The following is a 27,673-nucleotide window of genomic DNA, read 5'->3' as shown; positions in this document are numbered from 1 at the left end:
GTGTTTCTGTGATACCAATGGTTAGACTTTCACTGTATATTTTCCTGTGTATCATTAATATAAATTATTTCCCAAGTGCAGTTAGATCGACGGGTCTCCATGTTTCTGTTTTCCATCTAAGCAATTATAGGGAAGTTCTGGAAGGTAAGAATTGCAATGAGAGTTGCTATTCATAAATCTGAGTAAGGTTTGAAGAATGTGGTTTGCAAGGCTCAGGTGTGGGTACAATTCCCAGACAATATCAAAGTGTTTAAACATTTGAAGTTATTTAACATGCTAACATTTCTAAGCAGCCTTCAGCACTATGTTTACCCTTAAGAAATACTTACTACCCTGTTTGACTTTTATACCTTTCATGGTAGTTGAAGTATTAAGTTCTTTAGGGATGGAAAAATGTTTATTGAACCAAAATTCTATGTGAATTTTGGGCTATAGCTGTTGCTCTTACAGTGGAAAGACAGTAAGCGTGAAGGATCTTAAACAATTTTCAATGTGATGGTGCAGTCACCCAGTTTTTTGCCTGTCTGCAAAACATATTCTTATCACATAATGTTCTAAATCTCTTTATCAAGACAGATAAATTTCATATCTGATGACTAACTACCATCTCTTAATAGATGGTTTGGTCTTGTGGGGTGGAGGGAGGAAGGGAATGTGTTTGCTAGAAGAATGGCTGAGGACATCTGCAGTGCAGGACCGTGTTGTGACTGAGCACTGCTTCCCAGTGTTTTATTGCTTTTTGCCTTGCCTACATTTGCTCTGCCTTCTAATCAAACTTCATTCATACCAGGGATGAACACACTCATGTGTTTGTTGTCCCAGAGCCTGGAAACAGGAAAGCAGAATAGGCAAGCAGAGTGGGAAGAGTAGACCTTGAAGACCAGTGAGGATTTGGTTCCAAGAGCAGTAGGTAGGGGGTAATTTGTGGTAGGAGCAGGAAGCTCTTACATGTGTATTTCTTTGGATTTTAGAGTAAGTTTTCTCAGTCCTTTATATTGAAGGAACATACAGACATGTACATACAATGTATAAAAATGAGGCTTTCTGCATTCTTTCTGTTCCAAACACCCTGTCTCTGCTGTGGAAAAAAAAAAAAAAAACAACAAAAAAACCCAAAACAAAACTGATGTAAGCTCATCTCTTAGTCTGTCCAAGGTGTGACTGAGTGGCCCCATTTTGTGGGGCTTTCCATATGCTGGGGCACAGCTTCAGAACAGAATCGATTGCTTGAGAACTGAATTTGTCTGTTTTGTTTTTTTTTTTTTAATCTTTCTCTGCCTGAACTGATATTTCTTCATTATTCAATTACTCTAATCTGTACCTTTTTATTTTCTTCGTAACTTCTCCCTGGGTATGCTTTTTGTTTTGCTTAGAAACAGAAATGGAATCAGAAATGAAACAAAATTCCATTGTGGTTTGAACTATATTCCACAAATGAGTATTAACAGGAAGCTCCTTAAATGAGCATTTTATTTATTTTGAAGAGAGTTGCTCTGCATCTTCACTTAAAAGCGTCTCTGGAATACTTAAATTATCTGTGGCATCCCTCATTGTTGGCATATAGCTTTTTTTTGTGTGAGAGATTACCTTTCACCACAGCCTGTGCTTTTTAGGAGTGGTTGCATTATGTGTGGGGATGACTTGTGATCTGCATGCAGCTGGACATAATCTTGTCTGCCCTGGGACTCCAGTGACTTTTGGGCTGCCACCTTTCACCTGTACCAGCTGTGCCTGGCAAGCTGAATAAGCAGCAGTGCATCCACAGATGAGAGGAAAACATGTCTCCACATTTTTATATAACTTATATAATACATACAGAGATGGAGACAATGTAGGAATTGTATACAGCACCATTGTGTTTCCAGAGCTTGAACAGGAGAGGGGCACTTGAAGGAGATGTCTGGGTTTGGGGTTTTTTTATTGTGCATGATTCAAAAGTTACAGGTGTTATCTGAATAATGTGGAAGCAGATGTCCACGACCATTGGAACTTTGTTTCCAAAGATTCTGCTATTGAGTATCTGGGGAAAAGTGGTGTTTGAAAGCAAGCCATTTGTCACTTGGAAATTATATTTTTCATTTGCAGTTACTGCATGACACAGCTGATGGCTTTTCAAGCAGTTGTATGTGCTTTGAATCTGAACTTGCCTCCTTGCTTCTGCAGGCATTGCAGAGCTCTAGAGAAGGTCAGTGTTGGGAAAAGTTCTACTTATTATTGGTTCTAAAACCTCATTCATTTTCCTGAATTTTTGCACAAAATCCCTGCTGCCTTGTGAATCAGGGAACAGAAAAATGGAGAAAATAAGGATCCAAATTTCCGTTCTTGCAATATTAAGAAAATAAATGGGTTAATAATGCCAAGATTAACAGGTGCTTAAACACACATGCAAATTTGGAAGGCTTCAGTTAAATAAATATCCAATTAAATAAAGATATGGTCTAGGAATTAGCATCCATTCGCTGTAGGCATTAGTGCAGCAATGGCAGCAGCTGCATTATGGAGTGTGTTAACATCCACAGCCAAGGACATGAGATTTGTGTGGGGAATGGAGAGTCTTAACCCTGTTTAAAGTAATCCAGAAGACTGAAATATGGGGACAGTCCTTGAAGCCTGTAGGTTTGAAACATGTTTGAGTTTTGCATTGAAGATTGATAGTAAAAAACAAAAACCCAACACAGCTGCCTGCAGGGAAATGTTGCCTTGCAGAAGCCACTTTTTCTAAGTGTTTTCTAAACTAGCTGTTGTTTCTGTAATGTTTTTTCACAGTTGCCAACTATAAAACAGCTTCCTTGACTCTAGTCATGCTCTGGAGTAGAAGTGCAAGTATATTTGTCTCTCAAGGAGCATTTCTAGCCCTTTTTCCTACAGATGCATTTTAAACCTTTTAAATATTTTAAAATTCAGGTGCTACAGTAGTGAAAATGTCTTTTAACTGTTGGCATCTTTATCCACATTAGAGCTCTCTTTATTGTCACTACCAATGTGAAGTTTTAGAGGGGAAAATGTAGTGGGAATGTAGTTCTTAACTCTGTCTAGCTTTGAAACCCTCACTGTCAGAACAATATGGATGAGTAGGAAGCAGTTAGGAGGAGAATAGCGATTAATGCACTGAAGAATAACGATTTATTAGGTAAGACTGAAAATGAAGAAAGGAGAAGGCTGTATCTCTTTAGTATTTTGTCTTTACTGGGGAATTATGGCAGCAAAGAAAGGTGGAGAAATGTGAGTAACCTGTGCAAACACAAGCGTCACCTGGCTGGTGCTGGGGCAAGTGAGGAGTGCCCTGGAAAGGGGTGGGAATTCTGTGTGCCATGGTGTGTTTGTAAACCCTGTGCTTCCATTAGGGAATGTTTGTCTGGCTTTGGCCTTCCTAGATGCAGATGCAGAACCCAAATGGAGTTTATTCATGCAAATTTAACTGTACATTCTCCCTGTATCTGGGTTGTCAGCATTGGGCACTAGAAATAATATTCCTTTGGATTTCCTGTTTTTCCTGAACATCTTTAGGCAGAGGTTTGTTTTGGTTATGATTGTGAGACTCTTTAATGGAATTATTTAGATGGTATCATCCATGATAAGGTAGAAGTTCCTCTTGATCAAGTTTTTTCCTTACAAATTTTTTTTGAGACAACCTCTGATTTGACAGAAATTTGCTGTTTGCCATGAAACCATTTTAAACCATAACCTTGCCAATGACATTTCACTCCTGTTGTGGAAGAGAGCAGAAACATGTCAAAATGATTTGTGGTGCAATAGTTTTGAAAGTGCACCTTCTCAATGAAGTGTATAAATAATTAATGTCATAGTCTTTATATCTGAATTGAAATTATGAGCTCACTTCTGATTAATTTTGTGAAAACATTTTAATGTTAGTTTGCCATACCATGTTTCCAAACATGAAAAGGCTGTGTTTGGAAGTAAAAGCAATTAAGAATTCACCTTCAGGCTTGATGCAGTCTTGGACCATTGATACCTGTAAAAGTCCTCTCTCTGAACAATTGCAGTCTGTCTTCTGTCCCATTCCTGTGCCCTCTGAGATCACGAAGGTTCTGGTTTCAGTCAATTGAACCTCTGCTCTCTCATCTGCACTCATTCACATCTTGGTTTCTGATGGGGTTGATCTGAGCCAGTTCTTTTACTAAAGACAGATTAATTTCATTAACTTCATTTTAAACCTACTGCAGATAGAGTCAGAGGCTCACTACATCTCTAGTGGGCCACCTTGAAATGCATAGCAATATGAAAAATAATGCTTTTTTCTTCTGATCTTTCTCTCTTTAATTGAAAAAATAATGTTTAAACAGTAGTAACTGTTTCTGAACTTTACATCTGGGCAATATCATAATTGATTTGATACCAAAACCAGACATCAGACCATATAGCATGGATGATTGCAAGTTTGTTTGGGGTGTGTGCTAATGTGTATCACTAGCACACAGACAGCTGATCTTAACTATGAAAACCCCGTGACTTAATGAAAAGTGAGGGCACTTTTGTTGCACAAGTGGGTTATGGTGGAACAGTTTATTGTACATGCTGTGTGTAGAACATGGTTTTTTGTTTGTCCAGGGCTCAAAAAGTTAAAAGCAATCCCAGTGTTGTTTGACAGTCTTCTGACTTGATACAATTCTACTGATTCTGCCTGGCATTAGACCACAGCTCATGTACAAACCTACACTTTTTTCAAACTAAGTTTATTTTTGGCATTATCAAAAGTGCCCCTTTTGAACTTCTGGCTTTTATTAATGGGGAGGGAATGAGACCAGGTGGAAGGTTTTCACTGTGACATTCAAGGAACAGAGTAAAGGCCAGAGGGACAGGATAATGTATCACCATGAGGCAGCCTCACACAGATAGGAATGTAAGACTTTTGTTTTGGGATTTGTTGTTGTTGTTGTTTAATAGGTAATTCTAATGACAAAATAACCAGTAACAAGACAAGGAATAAGCAGGGGGCCAGTGACAATTAGCAACCTGTGTTTGTGGTTTAGAAGGAGTTTCTTTGCTCCCAGTGGGTTTCTGTTTAATTGTGAAGGACCTTGTATACCTGAGTAGTTTGTGGGTTTTTTTTAAAAGCGTAGCCAGAAACCTTCTCTTTTGAAAGAGAACTTAGTATAGCAGTGGAAAATACCTCTAATCCTGAAGTGTGTTCCTTGTGGTTTGATGCTTTTTGTTTACCAGAAACTATGGATAGTGCAGAAAGGAAACAGTTCAACTGCAAAACACCCTAAAAATGAGGATCTTTCAATTGGTCAGTCTCAAGTCAAGCAAATGTTTTTGAATTAGCCAAATGTAATTTCTTTTTGTACTATAAAATGTTTGTGTGCTTGAATAAAGGGACTATGACTATATTCTTTGACTATTAATACAACTTTTCTGTTGTTATTTAAGGAATTCTACAACAGTGATGCACCCAACTTATTACTGCTGCATCTGCAGTTAATACCTGATGGGATCTGAGGATGTTGATTTGATAAATACACAGAATGGTACAGATTTCTCCCATTATGTTTTGAAATTCTGACATAAAATGAAATGTAAATAGGAGGTCAGCCTAATCATCATGGTGTCATAATGAAATGTTGTGTGCTACTTGAGATGTTTGGATTCTCTAGAAATAAACAGAAATTCTACAAATTATGCTTTTTGGATGAAAGGGTGTCCAGTGATTCTACCAGAGGGAAGAGTATGCTTTAATGTGCTCAGGGGCTGTGCTGGTTTATTGCAGTTCCCTGACTACCTGAGACCTTTTGATTTTTCTCTAACAGCTGTAACACAACATTGTATTAAAAGTATTGAGTTTGAGGGAAACGAAAAATGGAGCTGAACCCAACTGAACAATATAATAATGACAATCCATTTTCTTCAGCAGAGCTGTATCAGTTTGTATTACCAGAGGAGCTGGATCCCTGTATTTAAAGCAGCTCAAACTGGGCTCTTTGATCTCATGCAGAATTCTGTCTGGCATAATGGATGGGGAGAACCCTTTTAGTGGCCTTCCAGACACAAACTGAAGTGGTTCATTCCCTCACTCATGGACACTCTGTTCTATGTGGGGCAGCCCTGCACATCTGGAAATCTGCTGGAGGCTGGGAGCAGAACTGGAGGCTGGTAGTTAATGTAAACTCAAAACTGAGATGTGCATATTCATGGAGGTAGATTTTAATGTCAATCTTGAAAATCAAATTAGGCTTTCCAAGGTTTGTGGCAGTTCTGCATTGGAAAAACATCTAAACTGGATTGGTTTGAGTAGGTTTTAATCTAGAGTGAGTTTGAACAGAAGGATTGCTGCAGTCACGATGGCTGAAACATGAAGGAAATAATAGCTTTGAGCTCTAGCAAAACCAGATAGTTTTACCACAGGTCTAATTATTTCACCCTTGGAGTCCCTTTTCCAGCCCCTGGTACAATTGCTCTTCAGTCTTTTATTCCTGTAGAGCACTCAGGACAGAGTGACTACTTTGCCAGAATACTGTTAAACCTTCCCCACGTTAAATAACTTTAATTATTTATGTGTCTAGAGACCTCAAGTAGGGTGGGAATGAGAGAAGCTGTGACAAAATGGAAAAAAAAAAAGAAAAAAAGGAAGAGCAATCAGCCAAGTGGAAAACAACAAAATAGTATTTAAGGCTCACAACTATTAGCTGTGATACATTGCAGTGATGTTTCATGACCTGTGCTAGTGCAGTTTTTCTTGCTCTCTGAGGCCAAAACATAAGAGCATTCACATTATGCCAGAAAGTACAAAAGGAATGGAGAAAATACCAAGGAATACTCTCATTTTCCTCCCCACAATTCTCCATAAATTAAAAATTAAATGGAACTGGTGCCCTTGTGATTCCTTAGTTAAATTTGTGTCTGTTGCAATTAATAGACTTGAGAGTCTAAAACTCAAAGCCAGCTTTCTAAATTCTGTGAAACCTCCCCCATGGAGTTGCTTCTATACTGATGCCCCAGGGTGTTAGTCTTAGCTTTCCGTGCCTTGTTCTCTCAATCGACAGTTTAATTAACTTTTGCACCATTTATAGTATTAGTTTAGATGAGAAAGTCATCAAATGAATTATTTGTTTTGGTGTGTAGTGTTCCTTCTTTAAATTAAGCAAATAGTTTCAGTTGTTCCAGAAGTTTGGATTAAGTTTAAGGGATGACAAAGATGGTTATAGAAGTCTTGAAGGAACCTCCCTTCTGTTGAGGTTCTGTTGAGAACAGAAGAACAGATGGAATTAGCTGTTTTGGATGCACTACAAGTGGCACTAGCAGCAATTCTTACAGCAATTCTGGGCATAGGGCATCGACATGGGATACACATCATAAAGTCACCCCAAGACAATTATATTGCCCAACACATCTTGCACATCATATATTTTTCATTTTGTAATTATTTTGTGGTTGTGGTTGATTTTTGTTTATTTGTTGGCTTTTTTTCCTTCACATTCTTCCAAAATTTCCCGAATTTGACCATTAGGAAATTTCTGTCTTCATGTAATTTCTTGCTTTTGCAAGTATTTATTGAACTTGTATGAGCTATACTTTCCTCCACAAGCTTAAAATATGGTTTTAACCAGACAAATTTTAACAGCATCTGCAAAAAAATAGTCCCTGACAGAAAATGCTTCCTATCCTATTAAGTCTGAAGTCTCTGTCCTACAACTTGTATATGAATTTGTGAAAATGGAATTGGTGTGCACCTAAGACAAAGTAAAGCAATGTGGTGGGGTTCACTTCCATGCTCTTTTCAGAATGGTCATCCAGAATATGTCCTAAACATCAGTGTGAGTATTGCAAAAAACCTCAGTTTTGATAGGTAACATGGCAAAGTTATTAGGAAATTGACCTTTTATAATGGAAAAAAAACCTGTTTGTTTTTAATGGAGAGGCTTCCTGGCCCACCTGCTGTTATATGCAAGGCCAGAAAGGAGGGATCCTATTTGCCACAGAAAATAAAAGGAGAATTCTAGCAATTTGATATAACGTGTGCATTTTAGTGAAATGTCTGGACTACCCATAATGTCAGTGAGCCTTGTGGCCCCTGATGGGTTTTTCCTTGGCATATCCTCTTGCAGCAAGAGCTAAGGTTCTCCCTTTGCAGGCTGCAAGCAGAAGCACAGAGAAGCTGAGAGGTTTGCTGTGGTTTACATGTGTTGGGTGGCAATGGTTTCTTCTTCATACCAGCCTGCTGCTCCTGTTGGAGGGTTATCCCTTTCCATATTTTTGCATGGTTTTAGGAGTTCTCATGAGCAGTGGTGAACTGATAATTTGCATGACAATATATCACAGAACAAAAGCATTCAAGAGACTTTCCAAGAATCTGGGGATTTTATAATAACTTACATGAAAATTACTTATATAGATGGAACTTTTTCTTTAGAAATCTCTGTAATAAATTACTGAGGAGACACAATCCAACAGAAGAGTTGGAGAGAGCCAAGTAATACCAAATCTGTCTTTAAATGCCTTTAAATGAATTGTAGTGAGCTTTGCCTGCTACTACAGCAGAAGTGAATACTTGAAAAGCAGATGAAAATTTCAGAGCTCAATACAAGAAAGATGTCAGAGCAGGTAAATTGGTGCATGGATTTTGAGAATAGTTTAATGTGCTATTATATACAAAAGAACATATAAGATGAAATATCATGTATTCCCCAGAATTCTGCTGAATCTGACAGTCTAAATCCTTCTTACCCAATTCTGCGGCAGCAGGAAAATGAGTAGTCTGAGTAATCTGTGTTAAAGTGGTCAGCTAATCTTCCTTCTCCAGGCTGGAGGGAATGTTCCAGTATCTAAAAGCTTTCATATACTTCATGTTCAATCATATGTTCCCTTTGTCTCCACAGCAGGTCATGAGTAATCTTCTTGTCAACTGGTTTGTGACAGCAAAAAGGCTTGCACTTAGTACACCTAGGAGCAATGAATTCGTTCATTAAACCAATTTCAGTCCACACCTAGAGACCTGGAAATCTAATTGTGCCTCTCCTTTTGCCTTCATGGATAGGACTTCCCTGCTCCCAAACATTTGGGCTGTGTATAAATAATTAAGCTTTTCATTACTTTTTTTATTTAAAAAGAATAATTTTGACTATCCTAGCTTACTCACTTCGCAAACAATTGACAAGAACATCCCACATGTGAGATCATTTTGCATACAGCTCCTCAGTGATTAGACAGAGACAGCCTCTCTTTACCTGCCAAGAATACCAGGGAGATTCTAGTCTGGCCTGGTGAAACAAATCAGGTTTTGTTCACGTGTGGGCAAGTTATCATTGACCCACACCATCTCCAAACCTCTTGTTTCTCTTCCTCTGATGTACAGGCTTGTGCCCTGTGCTGTGTTGTGGGGACACTTCTGCCCTGAGCTGTGGGATGGGTGCTTCCCCTGCACTTTGGGTTGTTTGGAAGGGTTGGATCTGCACAGGGAAACTGCACCTGGGCCTTGGGCTCCCTGGTGGCCTGTGATCAGGAGAGATGTTAAGGTGTGGTGCCACAAAGCAGATTTTATCCTCCTCTCTTATCTCATCTGCAGACATGTGGTGAGCTGACCAGATGTGTTTGTTCACAAGTGGGCAAAGGCACTTGGGTTGCTGTGAGGGAGACTGAACAATAAAGGAGCTTAAGGTGGGAGTTGAGTGAACCTTATAGATTAGATTTGACAGCTCTGCATCTCTGATGGTAAAATTCTCCTTGAAAAAGGGAAAATGGAATGTTGAGAAATGAAGCAATTTCTATAAAGTGTCTGTTTATTAGTTTGCCAAATTCTATTGAGTAACTCAGCCAAAATATATCAAAGTTAATCTTCCCTTGGTTGGAAAACTCCATGTTCTAAAGAATGATCCTTTCCATAGAAAAGCACACTTCAACCTGAAACCCTTTCCCCCCTGTTATGCACCAAAAAAACCTGCTCAAGCTCTAATTAAATTCAAAGAAAGCTTAAAATTTTGTTGTTGTTGTTAATGGAGTGGTGCTCCCTGCTTGAACACCACGTTTCCTTATGGCAGGCACCTAACTGAGGATGCTGTGTGCAAACAGCTCAGCATCCTGTGGTCTCTCTGTGGATGTCTGAGTTCATACTGTGTTTGACCTATGGGCTGGCACAGCTGCACTGCAGAATTGTGTTGTCAAACAGGCTGCTAAACAATGCTGGGTTCAACCAGAAAGTTCTTCTGTCTGCCATTCTGAATTGTTTTGTAATGTGCTGTGCTTCTCTTTTTAAGAGACTATGCAGTAATGCTACAGGTAGTTTATTTATAAATGTAAGAGATGAAGGAGTGGAGAGAGAGGCTGAGAATCTGAATCCATTTGCTGAAACGTGGCTTGGTGTTTCTAGGACTCATTATTTAAGAGATGTAACTGCCCTTTCTAAGGGTGATCTAACCTATTATTTCAGAAATATCTTGCAGTTTTCTCAGTAATGGATTAAAGTACTGAAAACAATGTCGTCTTCAGATATTATTTTGAACAAGTATTTAACCCTGAATTACCCCTACATAGAGATTTTAGGTTGATAAAGGGATCAGGTTAACCTCTGTTGTTTTGGGGTTGGTCTGTAGGTTTTTGAGTTAAGTTTGAAGCAGTAGAGAAGCTTCAATGATTTGTTTCCCAGTACAGTTGTCTCACACTGGAGGAGGACATTTCATTCTTTTGATGTGCTTTTAATAGCCTGAGGTGTGTTCTTTACAAGGCTGTGCTTCTCATTCAATAAATCACATGTGGCAATGACAAAGCTATGTTAGTTACATTTAGCTGGTTATACTTTCAACTTTCAAACAGCAGTTTCAAATTGTAGTGTAGGCTTTACCTGGATTTTACTGCTGCTTCTTGTGCATTATACAGCCTTGATAACATTCTCTCTAACTTAACTTCAACTTTTTTGATTGCTTTTTGCTTCTTTTCAAAATTTTATGTATTTCTATAAGCTTTACTTATGTGTCCCATAGTGCATTCTAAGAAGATGCTGTCTCACAGCTGGAAAGGACATTTAGCTTCTGTGACAGACTTCTCAGTGTCTCTTGCTATCCTTCTGTATCAAAATTATTAGCTTTGGAATAGTGTTGATGCTTTTAAACTGATGTTGCAGAGAAGAGTTTTGGATTTCCTCTTGATTTTAGATCCTCTGTTGAATAGGAATTTAGAAACATAATCTTGTTACTTGTAGCTGGTTTTCCAGTTTAAAAGCTTTCCTTTGTCACTATCACTTTTTGTTAAACACAGCCATTGCTCTACAGTTCTGCACTGGTGTGTATATGTGTGCATATATAAAAAAATATGTAATGGATAAATATGGGGGGTTTCCTCATTAAAAAATCAAGTTTTGTGACTTTTTTGGCAGGAGAAGCCTTTAAAAGGAAAAAAGAGGATGAGTGAAGGATTTCTGTTCCCTATAACAAGGTTGAAGAATTTTGTACTTCAGGGCCTGACACTCAAAGTTGCTGGGTGTCCATGAGTTTCTTAAAAATAATATGGGATTATGGATACTCCTTAAAGTTGAAAAATCAGGCTGTCTGTAACTGAAGTGTCCAGCCATCAAGATATTTTGATTATCAAAGTGTTTCCCTTCCTGCCCTGTCATTAACTTACAGGATTTTGGTTTTCTAGTTAAAAATTAATATATCAAAAATGCCATATATAGAGATCAGTGTAAGGTACTTGGATACATGTGTACAAGTATGACATAAAAGCTCAAGTCTTCTATTAATTCTGAATTCAGGAGTGAGAAAATGTGCCACTAATGAGACATGGGCTATATGCTGAATGGTGGAACTTGGCAGAAATTCTGGGCAGCTGCCTTGCCATTATCTTTCCTGATTGTTGAATGGAACAGAAATCCTGTGGAAAACAAGATCTGTGGTTGTGTATTTTTAAAACCTTTTCATATTGCCAAGTGAGCAGAATAAAAATTGACACATTTTTAAGGTGTTGAACAGTTGAAAGTCTGATGTAGTACCAAAAGCTGTGCCTAAGACTTCGTGATTTACAGGTTTTGTTTTGTTTCCTGAAGAATTTCAGAAACATCATTCACAATAAAGCAATAGTTGCTTAGCAGGCTTGTGCTCACACACACAAGCTTAATTGCTGAGGGTTGGAGTATTACTGATATTCACAAGTGGTAAAGGTAGGAGTTATTATAAAGTATTAACTTGGGATGATCAGAAAGTATTTTTGTTAAGAGCTCTTTTTTAGTTGTGGTTATTTACTCTGGTTTCTTGACACATTCCTTTGGGGACTTTAAATTAAAGATAAAAAGTGTGTTTGAGCTTGCTGGTTTGCAGTAATCACAAAGGAAAGAGTAAAGATGTAGATAGAGTCAAAACCACGGTCTTTTTTAAGACTGGGGAGGCTTAGTCTTCTGTCATAAAATAAGAGATTTCTAGTCCTGACAGGTTTTTCCCCTGCAGTCTCTGAGGGGACCCAAATGATTGTCTGTCCCCAAAAGGCTGCGTGTAGGAACACAGGGCAATATCCACTGGGGAGTGGTGTTCCAAAACCAACAGACTGGAAAGATCACTTGATCTGTTACTGGAAGAAATCACCAAAAAATCAGTCTTTTTCTCTTCCTTAGCCATCTCAGTTCATCATGTAAGGAGGCATTTTTTTTCCAGAGTATCTTGTGATGTAAGGTAATCTGCTCCCAACAAGGTGCATTTATGAATCCTTTTGAGAGCACCTGCTAGGCTGAGAGCACGAGCTGTGTGCAACAGCAAGCTGATTTACTGACTGGTGTGGGGAAAATAACAAAACCTACCTAAATCTCTGTGCTCTGAGTGAGTCAGTGATTGAATAGATAAATCTTATTAACCTTTCAATAGTCCCAAGCTAGAACTTGTGTCCTTATTGCTCCTGTGTACTCCCTGAAGGCATTTATTAAACTATAGCTGCTGCACATGATATGTAAGGAGAAATGCTCAGCTGTGGAACATGGGCATCTAGCATTTGATCACTGGAAAAAATGTTCACACCGAAAATTATTAACCAGGCTTCCACAAATATATCCTTAGCTCTTAAAACTGGTACTGGTAAATGAGGAAGTTGGCTTTATAGTCAGGTTGTGATGGGATAACTGCTGTGGGGTAGTAAGAGGCAGTGCCAGTGGCAGGAGACACCACTGTCAGCAGCTCCTGACTGTGTCCCTGCCATCTTGGAGGTGTTCTTTCCAGGTGAGGACATGGGGCCAGCATTTCTTCTGTGCTGGCAGACTTTGGCTGCCTTCTCTGTGTACACTGACCATCTCAGAGATGACTTGTTCTGTTCTGCAAGATTTTTCATAGATTCCCTACTGGAAGTGTGCATCCACTGTGCTTTCTATCTCATACTCTGACCACTGGGTAGTTTGACCCCCACATTATGATAAATTTTGGTATAATTTCAAGTGGCATAAGCTGTCTGTATTGCAAATGCAATGAAAAGGCCGGCACACTCACTATGCAGATAGCTGCAGTAAATCTTGGCCAAAAGGAGGCAGAAAGATGCTGCAGAAAGGTCAAGCTGTGATTAATATCCTTTGAATGCAGCTCTGTGCAGTCTTCCTCGTGAATAATTTCTCTTTTGCTATTTCTACTAAAAGCTGGTGTCCCAGTAGAATGCTGCCTGTGCCCAGCAAATTGGAAGCCCAAAGATTTGGAAGAGTAGCCCTAGGATGGCAAACAGTATGGAATTTCACTTCCAGCTTCTTTAACTCTTTTGCTTCTGGTACCACCAGAATTACACATCTAGCTGCAAAGAGGGAGAAGTGTATGGGATGTATGGTATGGTAACAAAGGGAACCTGCAGTGAAGAGACATGATTAAGGGTGTGTCTGTGCTGGAGTAGGAGCTTCTTCTTGAGAGCTTCTGTACCTTCCTGCTGTTTGTGCAGCACCCACTACTATTATATTATGGAATTGCCTTGGCAGATCATGGCCTGAAGGGTAGATGAGAAAGCTTGTGATCCTTTTCTCATAGTTTTCAAAAAGTATCATAGCATAGTGTATATTAGATGTCATTTACGTTTGCAAAATTCAGATTGCTGACGAGGACAGGTCGAGGCCTCAGGTCTCATAAGATATTTCTGCAATGGACATCTGGTATCTTCTGTCCTGTTCTATAAAGTAATCTTTAGCAGTTGCATCCAGTTCCTTCTAGTGTGGAGCACTTCCCACACAGTGACCCCTTGTGCAGCTTTGAACTTCACTGCTCCAGCCCTGTCCCCAGCTGCTGCTCTCTGACCGCTGTTGGGGATTGGGCTGCCAAAGAGCTGTGATTGCTTTTTGTGCAGACAGAAGCCAGACAGTCTGTGCAGCACTGGCAGCTTCAGCTGCATGCCCTTCCCTCAGGAAACATCCCTCTGAGGCACTGGATGGGCTATGCTGCAAGGGCAGAGTTTTAAAATGGCAATGAAAACCATCCCGGATGTTCCTCTGGTTTGATTAACAGTATTTTCAGAGGAATCTGCCACTTCTCTTTGTCACACAGTGTGTAAAAAAGGATGCTGATCCTGTGCATGCTGCTGGCAGACAGTCCATACAGGCTTTTGCTGAAAGGGCTCGTTGCATTCGTTGGGGTCCTAGGGAGATCCAACAGCAGAGCCCAGCTCTTTTCTCACTGATCTAACTCTGCTCCTCAGTCATTAAAATGCATGACTGCTCCCCACAGACCATCTCCCGTTACTTTGAGCTGTTCTGCGTAGACATTATGTTACAAATCTCACCTTGGGAAGCAGAGAGAAGACTCCACATATTCCACTACTTCCTCTGCCCCACTGAAGGGGATCCTCAGGGCTCTGAGAGCTGATGCACAACCCAGACTTCAGAAAGACAGCTCTGTGAGATTACATTTTCTAACTGGATTTTTGTGGGTTTTTTTCCTGCCTGCCACAAGAATTTTGGAAACTGATATTCTTATATATGCAGACTTTCAAACCATGTTCATTTTGAGGCAGATACTCTGGAGCAACACACTGATGCATTCCATGGAAGATTTAACAGACCTGTTAGCTTTATTTGCTGCTTGTAGCAAAAAACATTTTACCATTGTATTTAATGGAAAACAAAACAAGGCACCACTCCAAGCTCATCCCACTCTCTGATTAAGCCATTTATATCCTCTGGTAGCTTTCTTGTCCTTGTTCACAAGTGTCCTTGTGAACAGCCCATTTTATGCTGGAAATGAGAAGCAGGACACATTTGCTCACATGTTTTGCATGCCTGCCTTTGAGGTAGTCATGCTTCATCCCCTTCACAGTCAGTGGAGAGAAATGGATGCTACCAGACAAGGGCTCCTCTGACCTTTTTAAAATGTTCCTGTGAAGATGAGGTGAGTCATGCCCTGGAAATGCCTATTTCTCTCTGTTGCTTATAGAGAGGGACTGGAATGGTTAGATCAGAAGAGAAAAGAGAGATCATAGAACAGAGCCATGGTTTGAATTAGAAGAGACCTTTAAAGATTACCTAGTCCAAAACCCACAAACCCTCCTGACCTCTACCCCTACCTTGTACAGGTCAATCTCCCAAAGACTTCTCACACCTCCATAAAGAGCAGTCATATAATGTATGATTAGATACCTTTGGTATGCATGGAGACCAAACTTAGCTCTTTTCATTATAATGAAAATCCAGTTGCTTTGTTAAATCAAATAGAAAGTCATTATCAAGAGCAGTGGAAAATGGGTGCTGCTGCACCACACTGTTGTGGCAGAAAAGCAAACTTGGCATCAAACAAGCTGAAATAATGGAGGACTGGATTTCTCATCTCCTACAGACAGACACCACATGCACCTTTCCCCATTCAGAGCACTCACACACCAGCTCTGTGTTCCCTTCTCCCCAAGCCCAGAGTGGGTTTCACTGGCTTGGTGGATGCCTTCCCAAATGGCTCCTTTTCTAGGTGCTACTTCCCTCTTCTCTGACTGCAGCAGTTCCTCAGCAGTCTTCTTGCAGCCCTCTTGCAGAGCTCAAAGAGAATTTCATTTTGGTTTGTTCATGAAGAAAGCAAAGTCAATGGCAGAATTTTTTCAAGTGGACTAAACCTCAGATGAGTCACGAGTTTTCCTGCAAAATGAAATATTTGGTGAAGTGAAGGCACTTCCTTCGGAGTACTCTTAGTTCAGCAAATTAGTGAAAACATTTGAATTTGAAGATACAAATAAATTTCTATTGTGTGTTTGAAGAACCCTCATCCATTTCTGTGCTGCTGGTTTTTTGGTGAGAAAATTCTGCTGGGAAAAAAAATCAAATAAACCTGCTGATATTTCAGTCAATCACTTGCTGCAGTTAAAAGAAACAGATACTTTTTTTTTTTTATGAGGGAGTTTTGTTAAGTAATGAAAATAGTCCAGTTGTTCTACCATGCATTTTCTACTTCATGTCAGATGAAGCTTCCTGTAACAGTGCTGCAGTACAGGCCACTGCCCCATGGATCTCATAACACATGATGGTGGCTGCAGCCTCAAGTCCCAGGGAAGAGGAGACAGGGAACTTAAGGAGCATGAATAAAGGTTGTGACCATATCTGACGAGCCATGGACATCAGAGGGGCTTTTGGGTGTCCTGTGTGAGCTATTTCATTCCTGTGTATCCTGGTGTCAAGTGCAACCATGTCATAGCACAATATGTGTCAATGTAAATTCTCCTAAACTGCAAATTTGATATTGTAAAGAAATGCTAATGGTTAGAAAGAAGAATTAAGAATCTTGCTGGTATTGTACTTGATTTCAATTTCTAAAAGAATTCAGTGCCAAGACCGAATTCTTGCTCCCAAAATGCCATGTCTATTTTAATGTGGGGACATGGTGCTACAAATTTTTAGAAGTAAAGAATTGATAAACTTTCTTCAATTTGTCTTAGTTAAATTTCATAATGGTGAGTCATATTATATTCATAATTTATGCAGGTATTAAAAAAACATGTTAGGTGGATACTAAAACTTGTTTTACAACTGTGTATAAATCCATTCTATTCAAGACCTCAGTTTACTCTTTCCATTTCATCACAGAAAGTATAGACACAGGGATTAGCTTAAAACATATTAAAGTAAAGTTCAGTGCTGAATGAATTGCTGCCTTCATACACACTGTGACTAAGCAATAAGACTGAGATGACTCAAGCCCTAACTCATATTTTCATGGCTGATTTAACATTGCACAGATGCTATTTGCTTAAAAATAGCAGAAATATTTTTCTTTCAGTCATTCTTTGGTTCAGATCTGTTTGGTTTCTTCGATTTGGCAAACTGATGCATTAAATTTTCTTTCCATTCTTGCCCTGGGAAGTGTCTTCTTTTCTGGCTAAATGCTCAGCCAGGCAGGTAAACCATGTTTACCCAGTGATGAGCAAAACAAAAGAAAAAGGTTGCCACCCTACTGTGTCATTCTTCCCACTCCTTGCCTCCTGTTTATAAATCAATTGGCTTAAGCATGACAGATTCCCCTGAATCTTCTCTTAATATAGAAGAGATTGTAGATATTTGTTTATTCCGAAGCATCTCTGATGGAGTTAAATTCTTTCGTTGTTTTGTAGGATCTCTAGGGGGCATGGGTTGGTGTTCACAAGTGAACTGCCTGGTGTTCTCTCCACCTCTGGTCTGTTCTGCACCTAATACCCTGCCTGAATGGCCGCTGCTTTTTTCCCAGTGTAGTGCACTTGAAAAATAAGCCAAGCTTGTTGGGGTGGCAGCCAGTGGTGTCTCTGTAGGGAGCTTTCTCTGGACAGTGCTGTTCCCTGTTCTTGAGGACTGTAACCTGACTGCACAGCTGCATGAGCCTAAATTTCTACAGCAAGGAAACAGAAAATGTAATTTATTTTTTTTAAAGTGTTTTTTTTTGATGTTACTTAATCCTTTTTATCAGGGCTGAAGAGCAAGAGGAGGGAGACCTGTAGAAGGAGCAATGTTTATTGAATGCTCAGGTTGTCACTGCTGAGCTTTGTCCTAGCTCTCTTATTTGTACATCAGACAAGTTAATTTACTGCTTTCTTACACAGCAAGGTCTGTTTCATAGACTTAATGAGCTCTAACATAATTGCTTTAGTCTTTAAACACTCATGATTTTGAGTTTGAAATATTATTATAGTAATTGTGGAAATTAGATATAGCTCACAGGCATTGACTGTGGTTGGAGAGAGATCTGCAGCCCTGTAGGTAGGTACACAACAGCTCTGCCAAGACTTTTCCAGACAGATGGAATTGTGCCCAGCCTGAAAAATGAACTGCTTCTGAATCCATTTGGTTTGTTTGATTAACAAATCGGAGTTTTTCTAATTACTCTGAAGTCAAACACACTCATGCTACACTAATTAGAAAGAAGTAGACTTAAGGAACCATATTTTCAGCTTTTCTCAGCCTCTATTCACTCCAGTGCACTGATACCAATTTCTGTGTGCTTTAAATGACTCTTCAGTGTTGCTGTCACTCATATGTGATCCTTTCTTTGATGCAGTACATAACTTCCCAGTCCATAAATCTTCCAGCTCTTACATCTAAAGGTCTTTGAAGGTTGTTCTTAACCAAAGAATCTGAGTATTTGCATTGTAATACTGACCAGAGCTCTCTCTCAGTCTAATTCATGTGCAGTTAACTGAGATCACATTCAACAAGTGTGGTTTGGTTTTCCTTTTTTGCCACCTGACTTCAGTGTCTTGACTTGTTCCTTCTCACCTTACAAATTTGTTGATTTTGGCAAAAAGCATTTCCTGGTGCTTCAGTGCCTGCTGACACTTGGTTTGCTCACTTGGGCGTGTGCCCTCTGCAAACACATTGCTGGGAAGTGAAGCTGGTTTTTCTTGCTCCTGTTCATGGCATTCTGCAAGCAGCATGCTTAAGTGAGAGCAGGAGGAGAAACCAAGCTGGCCACTACAGTCTCAGCATGGTAAGATTTACATTTGTGCATTTTTATGTCTTTCTGCCATTTTATTAAAATTGATGAGGGCAGCCCTTCCCCTCCTTCCTCCATTGCTGGCTTGCATACTGGGCTGAGCTGTGGGCCTCAGAAAAGAGAAAAATGGCTGTGGATATGGACCATATTTTGGTGGCTATCTGCTGATGCCACCTTAGTTTTCAATTTTACCAAACCCCCATGTGAATGAACTCAGCATACATAGGACTTGTGTGCTTTAAACAGCACATACATGAAATGTGCCTCTTTTCATTTGAATGTCAAAGCTGTGTGCACTGGATTTAGATTCACCATGCTGTGATCTACACTGAGCTGGGAGGTGGAAACTGCAGCTTCCTGAAGCATGGGGAAGAGTCAGTAATGCCATTAATCCTGTTCCTGCAGAGTTTCCAACCAGGCTGTTGTGCCTCATGCAGCTTTGGTTCAAGCAGTGGTTGGTGCCTTTTCAGGAGATGATGTATCTCAGCTTCTTAAGGGGCAAAATTAATTACAGCCACCACATCATGCTGCATTTGGCTACTCTTATTAGGAATTTCCTTACCAGTATGAAAATACAGTTTATTCCTATCCTAAATACACCCACACTAGTAAATATGTGTAGTGCAAACAACATTCTCTGCTGGCAAAGAATTTCCTGCCAGCAGTAGGTGGAGGCTCTATCACTCAAGCAGTGTGAGGCAATGCTGTGGTTCCTGTACCAGTGCTGTCAGTGCACGTGGAAAATGTTGCCTCTGTTGCTGAGTCACTAAATTGTTCCATGTCCTGCTTCCAGCTAAGTAAACATAATAGTTCAGCTGTGAGAGAAATTTCTTGCATCAGGCAATTTGTTGACACAGCCATTGAAGTAAAGAAGATAATTCCTCTCCCTTCATCTTGCTTCCTTTCAGCTTTGTCTCTACAGAGCAGGATGCTTCTCTTCCTACCCAGGAAGATGGGGGAGAGATGAAGCAAAAGTGTCTTGGAGTGCAGATGACTGTGGTCTTGCTGGGCTCAGGAGGATGCCCATGGGGGTCACTGTGCCTGTGACAACTGCAAACGTCACTGATTGCAGAGGATTCACCCTAATTCCTGTGGCTCTGAACTAATGCCCCTCAGGGAGGTTCAGTTTTGGGGGTGCTGTAATTGTCACAAGAAGCTGTGGGGCTAGAGTTAGCAAAAATAAATGGCATGTTCTTCCATACTGTAATGCTTTTGGTTTTTTGCTGCTTTTTTGCTTTGTTGATGTTGTTTGTTTTTTAGACAATCCTTAACTAATTCTTTTGTCTTGGGAAGGTGAGCAAATGCTCTCTGGTACATCTGTGTAGTAGATGCAGTTATATGCAGGATAAACTGCACCTTTTTATTAATTTTTGTCTAATTTTGCTGTCCTGTGGTAATAAGTGCCTGTTATTTCTAATGTATCTTCCCTCAATAATAGCTCGAGAGAGGAAAACTCCATTACAGAAATACATTTCTATGGGGGGTAAGAGAAGTGGGAAAAGCTGGGAGGACAGTCCCACTGAGCATTTTTTCTGCCTTTCCCATGAGGCAAGGGAAAATAACCACCTACTTGAGAAGCTCACTTACACAAAACCTTGGGATAGTGTCACAGTGGAGCAGGAATGAATGAAATGTCTCTTTCTTCCAGAAGTAGTATGATATCAGATCATACTTTACTCTTAAGAAATTAATGTTCTGTCTATATACTGAATGTAGATTAGAACAAAGCCCATCTTTTTAGGGGAGGTTTGCATTTTTCCCAGTTTCCTAATTCACATTTTAGTGCTCCTCAAATGCTCTGTTTTGTGAAATCTTCACCCACTTTAGGATGAAAACAACTGCATTTCCTAAGCAGCCCCAGGGCTGCTTAATAAAACATCAAAAGTCTGTTAAAAGAAGCATTGTCACTTTCTAAAAGCTGGCTGGCTGGTTTTGTTTTTAAACCCTAGGTTGATTAATGATTCAGCTCTTGTCAGCTAATTTATAATGGACCATTTAGAGACAGAGCAAAAGTACCACAGGAGAGGAGAAGGGCAAATTTTCCTATTAAGTCTTAATTTAAAATACAGGTCTCTAATAATGTGTTGTCTAAAGCAGGGAAGTCTTAAGTGGTAGATTATTAAAAATAGTATCTCTTTACCTATTAGTCTCCTTTCCTATGGAGCAACTGTCCCTGCAGGTTGTGCTGTCATTGTTCTCTTGTTTAACAACTACATGTACCACAGAAGTGCCCAGCACCTACCACAAAGGGCAGGGGGCCAAACAAGGTGGGGTCCTGCTGTGAGGTGGGGGACGTTTTGGCACATCTTGTACCAGCACAAGGCAGAACGACAGCAGTGTCTTTAAAATCTCAACACAGACTCTGTCTAATTGGAGTGATGTAGGATGCAGGACAAAGGATTTTTTTCTAGATCTGCATCCTGTGGGGTAGTGATATCTGCAGAATCTTCAGTCCTAAAAGTTAGCCTGGCAAGGGTAACATTGTCTAAGAGTTATAAAAGAATTGGGAAAACCTGTTTTATGCAAAGTTAACTGCTGCCACTACTTCAGCTAGCCTGAGAATATCACCTAGGCAGAAAACATGAGTGTACCATGTTTAGAAGGAAGCCCATCTGAGCAAAGAGCAGCTTCTATTTGCTGAAGCTTCAGCAGGGAGGGAATATCTGGGTAGGAAATCTTATTTTTGAGTAGCAGCTTTGGTAGTGCAGAAGAAAGTCTGGAAGGTGAGATGAGTCTGAATCTTAGTCAATTAGCTGGGAGGTGCACGTGTGCTGGACAGGGGGCAGACAGGAAAACTGGGCTGTTTCAGCATCAGGTCTGTTACTGCAGCCTGGGCACAAAGCCTGTACTGCTGCTGTGCTCAGTGTGCTGGAGCTGTTCCCCCACCAAAGCAATAAGATAATTGGAGAATGCTGCTTTTTAGACTCACGTTGGTGGGGTTTACATCTTGCTAATATTGAGTATGAGATCACTAAACAGGCTGTAGGAACCCAGAGTGCCGAGAATATTTCTCTGCCTGTTCTTAAGGGTTTTTACCCCCCTGGACGCCACTGGTATAGCTTTAAACCTTGGAAAAAATTACCAACAGTCAGACAACAGCTAGAAAATACAGTGGTGTGAATTAGGTTATAGACTACTATGTAAGATTGTCACAGGGTGAAAAATTTAGAGGTTTTGGGCTTCTCTTTATAGTATCTAGATAAAAATAAAAAATACCAAACTGGAGGATTGTTGTTGTTCTCTAAACCTTCTTCTTCTTTTACCACTCCATATTCTGCAGTAAAAGTAGTTTGGATTGATTGGATAAAAAATTCCTCAGTTAGTCGTGTTACTGAATAATTGGTAAAAAAATAAAAATAATGTACATTTTTAGTAACTATTGGTTAAAATGTCTTTAAAAGGCTGTGTAAATCTTGATAATTAGGCTTTCTTGCTCTCAATCCTACTTTGCCTCTTTCCATGCTGTACCTGGGTCATGCTAGTGGCTCAGTTTCTCTGATAAGACTTAATAAACAACTATCTAGAAGCATTGAAACTACAGAAGACATCTCGCCTTATCTTTGAAGTGCCTTGCAAGGACCCTCAGCAAATCCTCTCCCATCAGGAGAGGCTCAATTTATGGCACTTAAAGTGTCATCAGGCTGCCATCCTGGTTCTTTAGGAGAATACTGCTGCTAATTTACAGTGTATTTTAATCTACATAGAGCTGGTTGAACATGTAAGGAGGTGAAATTGTATTTCCTGACAGTTGCCAGATCCCTCTGTTAGGTGATAAGGACAGTTAAAATCCACAAGATTTTTGTAATTGATGGGACTGAAGGATAAATTTCGAGGAACGTTCAGTAGAAAATAGAAAGAGTCACCCAAACCATTGTGAATATAATTCAACTTCAGTTAATTATAGTAACTCTACAAGAATAGATTCTACTACAAGTATACTTCTGTTAATGTGGGTAACATGAATGTAATTTACATCTATCTGTCCATCTGGTGAACTTCATAATGCTCTGCAGTATTCTCCATACTGCAGACTCTGACATAGCTTCTACTGTCTTGACAAACAAGACTGTAAGAATTTCTAGTCTAAATTCACATAGTTCCCCATAATTCAGTTGTCAGCATGAGATATCGGAATGTTTTTGAATAGACCTCTGTAGTTTAGGATTTCTTGTCTGTAAGAAACTAAATGGAACAATTTTTCATCTGATTTATGTCTGCACAGGAGTGTGTAGCACTCTCTGAAATTTTGTCTGACTTATCTGACAGTTTGTGGTCTCATCACTCTTACCAGTGCTTAGTTCTGCTCTGGGGTCTGTGTATTTGATCCTCCAGGTGGCAAATGAAATAACCAGATTCCCAACTGTGGCTTTAGAAATTTTGGATGTCATGTGTGCCTCCCTGCATTGAGAGAAAAATCTCCCAGGACATTCAAGGATCAGCAACACACTTAGTCAAAGGGAATATTTGAGGATTTTCTATGTTCTGGTAGGAGTACTAATCCCTTTAGAGTTAAAAGAAAAGCTGAGAAGAAATGGCCAGATGTCAAGTTAACCTTAGGAAGCAGTTTTTATCTTCCCTGAAATCCCAGTATCAGGATGTCTCACAAGGTAGAGTATTCTTGACATCCTGCTTGTCTTACCACTGCACTGTGGTTCTGCAAGAGCCCTGGTTACCTGTACCACATCATCAAGACAATAATGCTGCTGTCAGAGACCATTTTAAACACTTTTGTTTTTCTAAATGTCTAGTTTCTTCATTCAATCTTTCCCCTTTACCTCTTGGCTTTGCATTTCCAATAAAACCTGGTGCTTTTTTCCTGCTAAAAATACGAAATGCATGGGAGAATAATGTTTCGTGTCACCTGTGCTACCCCTGCAAGGCAATCAGCAAACAGAAATTTGGAGCACCTTGACCAGAAAAGCAATGACTCTGTGAGATCTGTGCTGATGCCCCATGCTCCTCAGTCTGCTGATGTTAGGATCTGCTTGGGTTGAAAGTACTGTTTTCACCAGGCATTTTTCTAGGCAGTTCAAGGAAGAACCTGACCTTCTTGATAGTAACAAAAAACAGTTGCTGTGTTGGACTTCTTCCTTTTCCTTACAAGTAACTCGATCTTATAGTATGAATAGAAACACCTTCCTCAAGAACTTAAGAACAAACTTAATGGTGCAGCATTGGGAGGTTTGTTGGTTTTTTTTTTTTTGGGGGGGGGGGGTGGGGTGGGGTTTTTTTCTATTAAAATAAATGCAGACAATATTTTTTTTTTCCATGTGTGTTTTTTATTACTTTGCTGTTGCATGTCAGGTAGCAATCTAACCAAAACCATAGTTGTCTATGGTTTGCTTGTTTCCCAATTTTCAGTGATAAGAAGTTCATAATTGGCAATTCTGACTTGTATTTCTGCCTTGAATTGACTTGTGTGCTTCAGTTTGTGTATCACCTTCCTGTCCCATCACCTGATAAAAGTGACGCTGAGAATTGGATCTGTATTGCAGAAACAATGAGATTTTTTACTCTTCTATTAGAAAAAACCACCAAACTTTATGCCAGTTGTGTATAAGTTGCCCCTGAGGTAACCTGGTAAGTCTGCAGGCCATTCTTCAGTGACTTCCAAACCTTTGCTCGATTTAGCCTTTGTCAAAGCAGACTCTGATAGTAATTTCAAAATCACCCAGACTTTTTTTTTTGACTTTCAGGTAGTTTGATATAAATATACCCAGAGATTTCGTGGCTCCAAACTACAATTATCCAGGAAGCTGATTCTGCGGCTGTGATGGATGCCATCTGAAGGCCTGCAGTGAGCATCAGCCAGGACCCAAGGGCATTCAATAACCAGGAAAATGACTGCCTTTCTCGAGGAAGAAACAAAGGACAAATGTTTATTTCTTGTGTAGCTGGAAGGAAAAGCAATACAATCTTGACACACAATTAATTTAAAGAAGCATTTTTCAAAATACCTCTTGACTGCTCGGATCCTGTAACTCTGACACAAACGTGCCTTTGGACTTGTGCAAATAAATCATTGGAAGAATTGATTGGGTAAAGTGGTCACTGGCAGAGTGACTGTTGAAGGATCATGACAAAGCACTTGGAGATCATCAATTTGTCATTTTTGTTGGAACATGAGAGGGAAACAATATTGGGAGTATTGAAGAGAGATGAGTACTTGAAAAAAGTTGAAGATAAAAGAATAAGGTAACTCTTTTTTTTATTGCTTTTAAAAATGCAGCTGGTACATATTTTTGTGGTACCCAGTGAGGGTTTTCTATATGCCTCACACGAGGATGAGTGTTGGGAGATAACACAGTTAATCATAAATTCAAGTGAAGTGTGTTAAAAAGAAAATTGCTTGCTAGTGTGGTTCTCCGTAAACAAAAATCATGTCCATTGCTTCAAGACAAAAGTATAAGGAAGGTAACAAATGCAAAAATATGCAGCAGTCACTTTTAAATTTCAGATTCTGTAGATTTAGTACAGTTTGGCTGAATTTCCCCCTGTGGATGGAAAGCTTTAGTAAGGCTCTTGAACTCTCTTCCTCTGAGAGGAGCTGCACACAGAGTCTGCCTTCAGAGCTGACTACAGGGGAGAAGTTTGGAAGGTGTCAGAGGGAAGGAAATTTGGTATCTGACTCTGTTCAGGACTCCCTACAGCATGGGACAAATGCAAGGTGGTGTCCTTCTTTCTGTTGTGGTGCTTACAGAATAGGAAGGAGGGACTCTTCATTTTTCAAATGACTTAGATTTACTAATAAATAAAATTTAAAATCTCAGGCATTTTTCTCAAAAGTCACTGCTTGGAGAAGTAGAGTCTCAGGGTATTAATAGAGTCCATGTGTTCTTTTTCTATTCAGAAAAGTAAAAACCAAAGTTCAGAGAACAATGTGCAGAGGCTGGCTGAGTAAACAGTTTTAGAAGGCTCAGTTTGAGTTAGTTCAGCTAAGTATCAGCTCTGAAAAGGTCCCTGTGCTTTTCCAGGATGGTTTTGCTCTTTCCTTTCACTTCCTCCCTTCACTGCCCTTTTAAACTGTCATACAGTTCTGGTTCTGAGAAAGAAGCTTGGTGTGGATGGATGCAGCACTTGGTGTTGGCGAGGCTGCTGAGTATAATGGATGATAGAGGGAAGATTTCCCATCTTTGCTGCTTTCTGTCCCTGAATTACAATGCCAGACTGCATTGTTCTTCCCTTGGATTTTCTAAAAACATTTTAGACATTGTTCAAAGACATTGTAGACATTGCAAAGATGTATGTTCAGCACCTGCTGAGGCTTCTACTGTGCAAAACTATTATTTGGAAATCTATGCAGAATTAGCCACAGGTTTTGGAAGCTTTTTGCCTTCAAGTGAAACAAATCTAAGTACAATGCCCCTGTTGGTGTGCAGCCCATTTACCTGAGGGAACACAGTGGCTCATCTGAAAGGAGGAGGTGAAAACTGGCTGCTTCTGCTGCTGCCAGTCTGGAAGGAAAGGTGTTTCTTTTAGGTGGTGTGGGCAAATTAATCATTTTGCCTTCTTAGTGGTTTCTGAGATGAAGAATGAAAACAGATGGAGCACTGTTTGTTCCAGGCACTCGGCTCTATTTACTAATAAGACAAAAATTTTAAATAAAGTATTTTGATTTTCTGAGGTGGTGGCCTTGGAAATGTGTGATGTGCCAATAGTCACTTGTCAAAGTCATCAGTATGGAGTGTATCAGATCACTGGCTTCCAAAAGCCCCAGAAGGCTTTCCTTTCTACTATTGTCATTTCTCAGTCTCAAATGCAAAGTCAAAACTCCTGAGGTTTTGTGGATTTTTGTTGGTTGGTTGGTTGGTTGTTTTTTTTTTTTGTTTGGTTAGTTTGGAGGGGGTTTTTTGTTGCTGGTTTTTTATTAATATGATGTCTTAACCCCCCAAATTTTCTGCTTTTTATGGCATTGCTGGAATTCACTCTGCCAAACCTGCTGAGTCTGGCAGCTTGAGGCACCTCTGGAGGGTACAGTTCACTGAAGTCACAGGTGATATTGGCTTATCAGTATTTTGGTAAAAATGTAAGAAGCACCCTAAGAAGATGCTCAAAATCAAGTTAATCTGAAATATAATGCTGACTAGAATAACTGATTATGAACTAGGGTGCTTAGGCATACTTCTAGCACCTGTGTATGAGCCAATTGGCTTCAAATTTATTGTCACTAGACCATACTTTGCCTGATAGCAGTGGAATGTGGTCTATAAAAGATTTCCAGGATATAAAAAATATAAAGAATTGGATGGTTAACTGCTTCCTAGGAGACTTTTAAATTTTTCCTTCTCAGTACAACTTGGCAAGGATCTGTAGTCATGGCTTATAAGCATACTTCAGAGGAACATGTGTTGTCTTCAAAATTCCATTTGGTACAATCTGTTATATACTTTGTTGAAGCACTTTGCAAAAGAGCAAGTCCCTTTGTATTTATTTTCAAGGCATTTTCCACTCTGGGAAGATGTTTACTTGTACATTCTACCGAAGAATTTTTATTATCCTGTTCTACTCTTTCTGAATCTATCTTGGTAGTTGTTTTTTTTTCTGTTCCTATTAGTTTTCAAAAGCCATTTTAACTTAGAGGCTTTTCTATTCATTGTGAAGGCAATGGTAAATCTAGGAGGATGTTCTAATAACGAAATTGTTAAGGGTTGGTTTTAATATCACTGTTCATACTCATGTTCTGGAGTGCAGGTGGCTCTTCTTGTATTTTTGTTTGATGCACAATTATTTCACCCACATGAGAGAAACACAGAGGGCAGCAAGTTCTTTTTCTGGAGTCTGGTTTTGGTAATACAATCAACCTCCTTAGTAAAGATTGTTGTTTATGTTCTTAACTCTAA

The 27,673-nt window shown here is 39.6% G+C and overlaps 1 protein-coding gene across 11 annotated transcripts in view; it reads left to right on the top strand.

Annotated features, from left to right (window-relative positions):
• The window catches only part of SYTL5 (synaptotagmin like 5), an 80,170-nt gene that overhangs the window by 2,274 nt on the left and 50,223 nt on the right, over window positions 1-27,673 (top strand). For 6 of the 11 annotated variants that reach the window (XM_069029776.1, XM_069029461.1, XM_069030175.1 and 3 more), the window contains one exon: window positions 24,530-25,028. In XM_069029776.1, coding sequence (XP_068885877.1) covers window positions 24,910-25,028 — 119 coding nt within the window. In that variant the 5' untranslated portion in view covers window positions 24,530-24,909. Of the gene's footprint in view, window positions 1-81; window positions 145-790; window positions 911-2,085; window positions 2,186-24,345; window positions 24,414-24,529; window positions 25,029-27,673 lie in introns of those variants that run through there. The other 5 variants (XM_069029694.1, XM_069029852.1, XM_069029541.1 and 2 more) reach the window with 4 other exon arrangements.

This window comes from Aphelocoma coerulescens, chromosome 1 (assembly GCF_041296385.1).
Source record: "Aphelocoma coerulescens isolate FSJ_1873_10779 chromosome 1, UR_Acoe_1.0, whole genome shotgun sequence".
Lineage (NCBI taxonomy): Eukaryota > Metazoa > Chordata > Aves > Passeriformes > Corvidae > Aphelocoma > Aphelocoma coerulescens.
The sequence above is the reverse complement of the archived record's forward strand: the minus strand, read 5'-3'. Positions and strand labels throughout refer to the sequence as shown.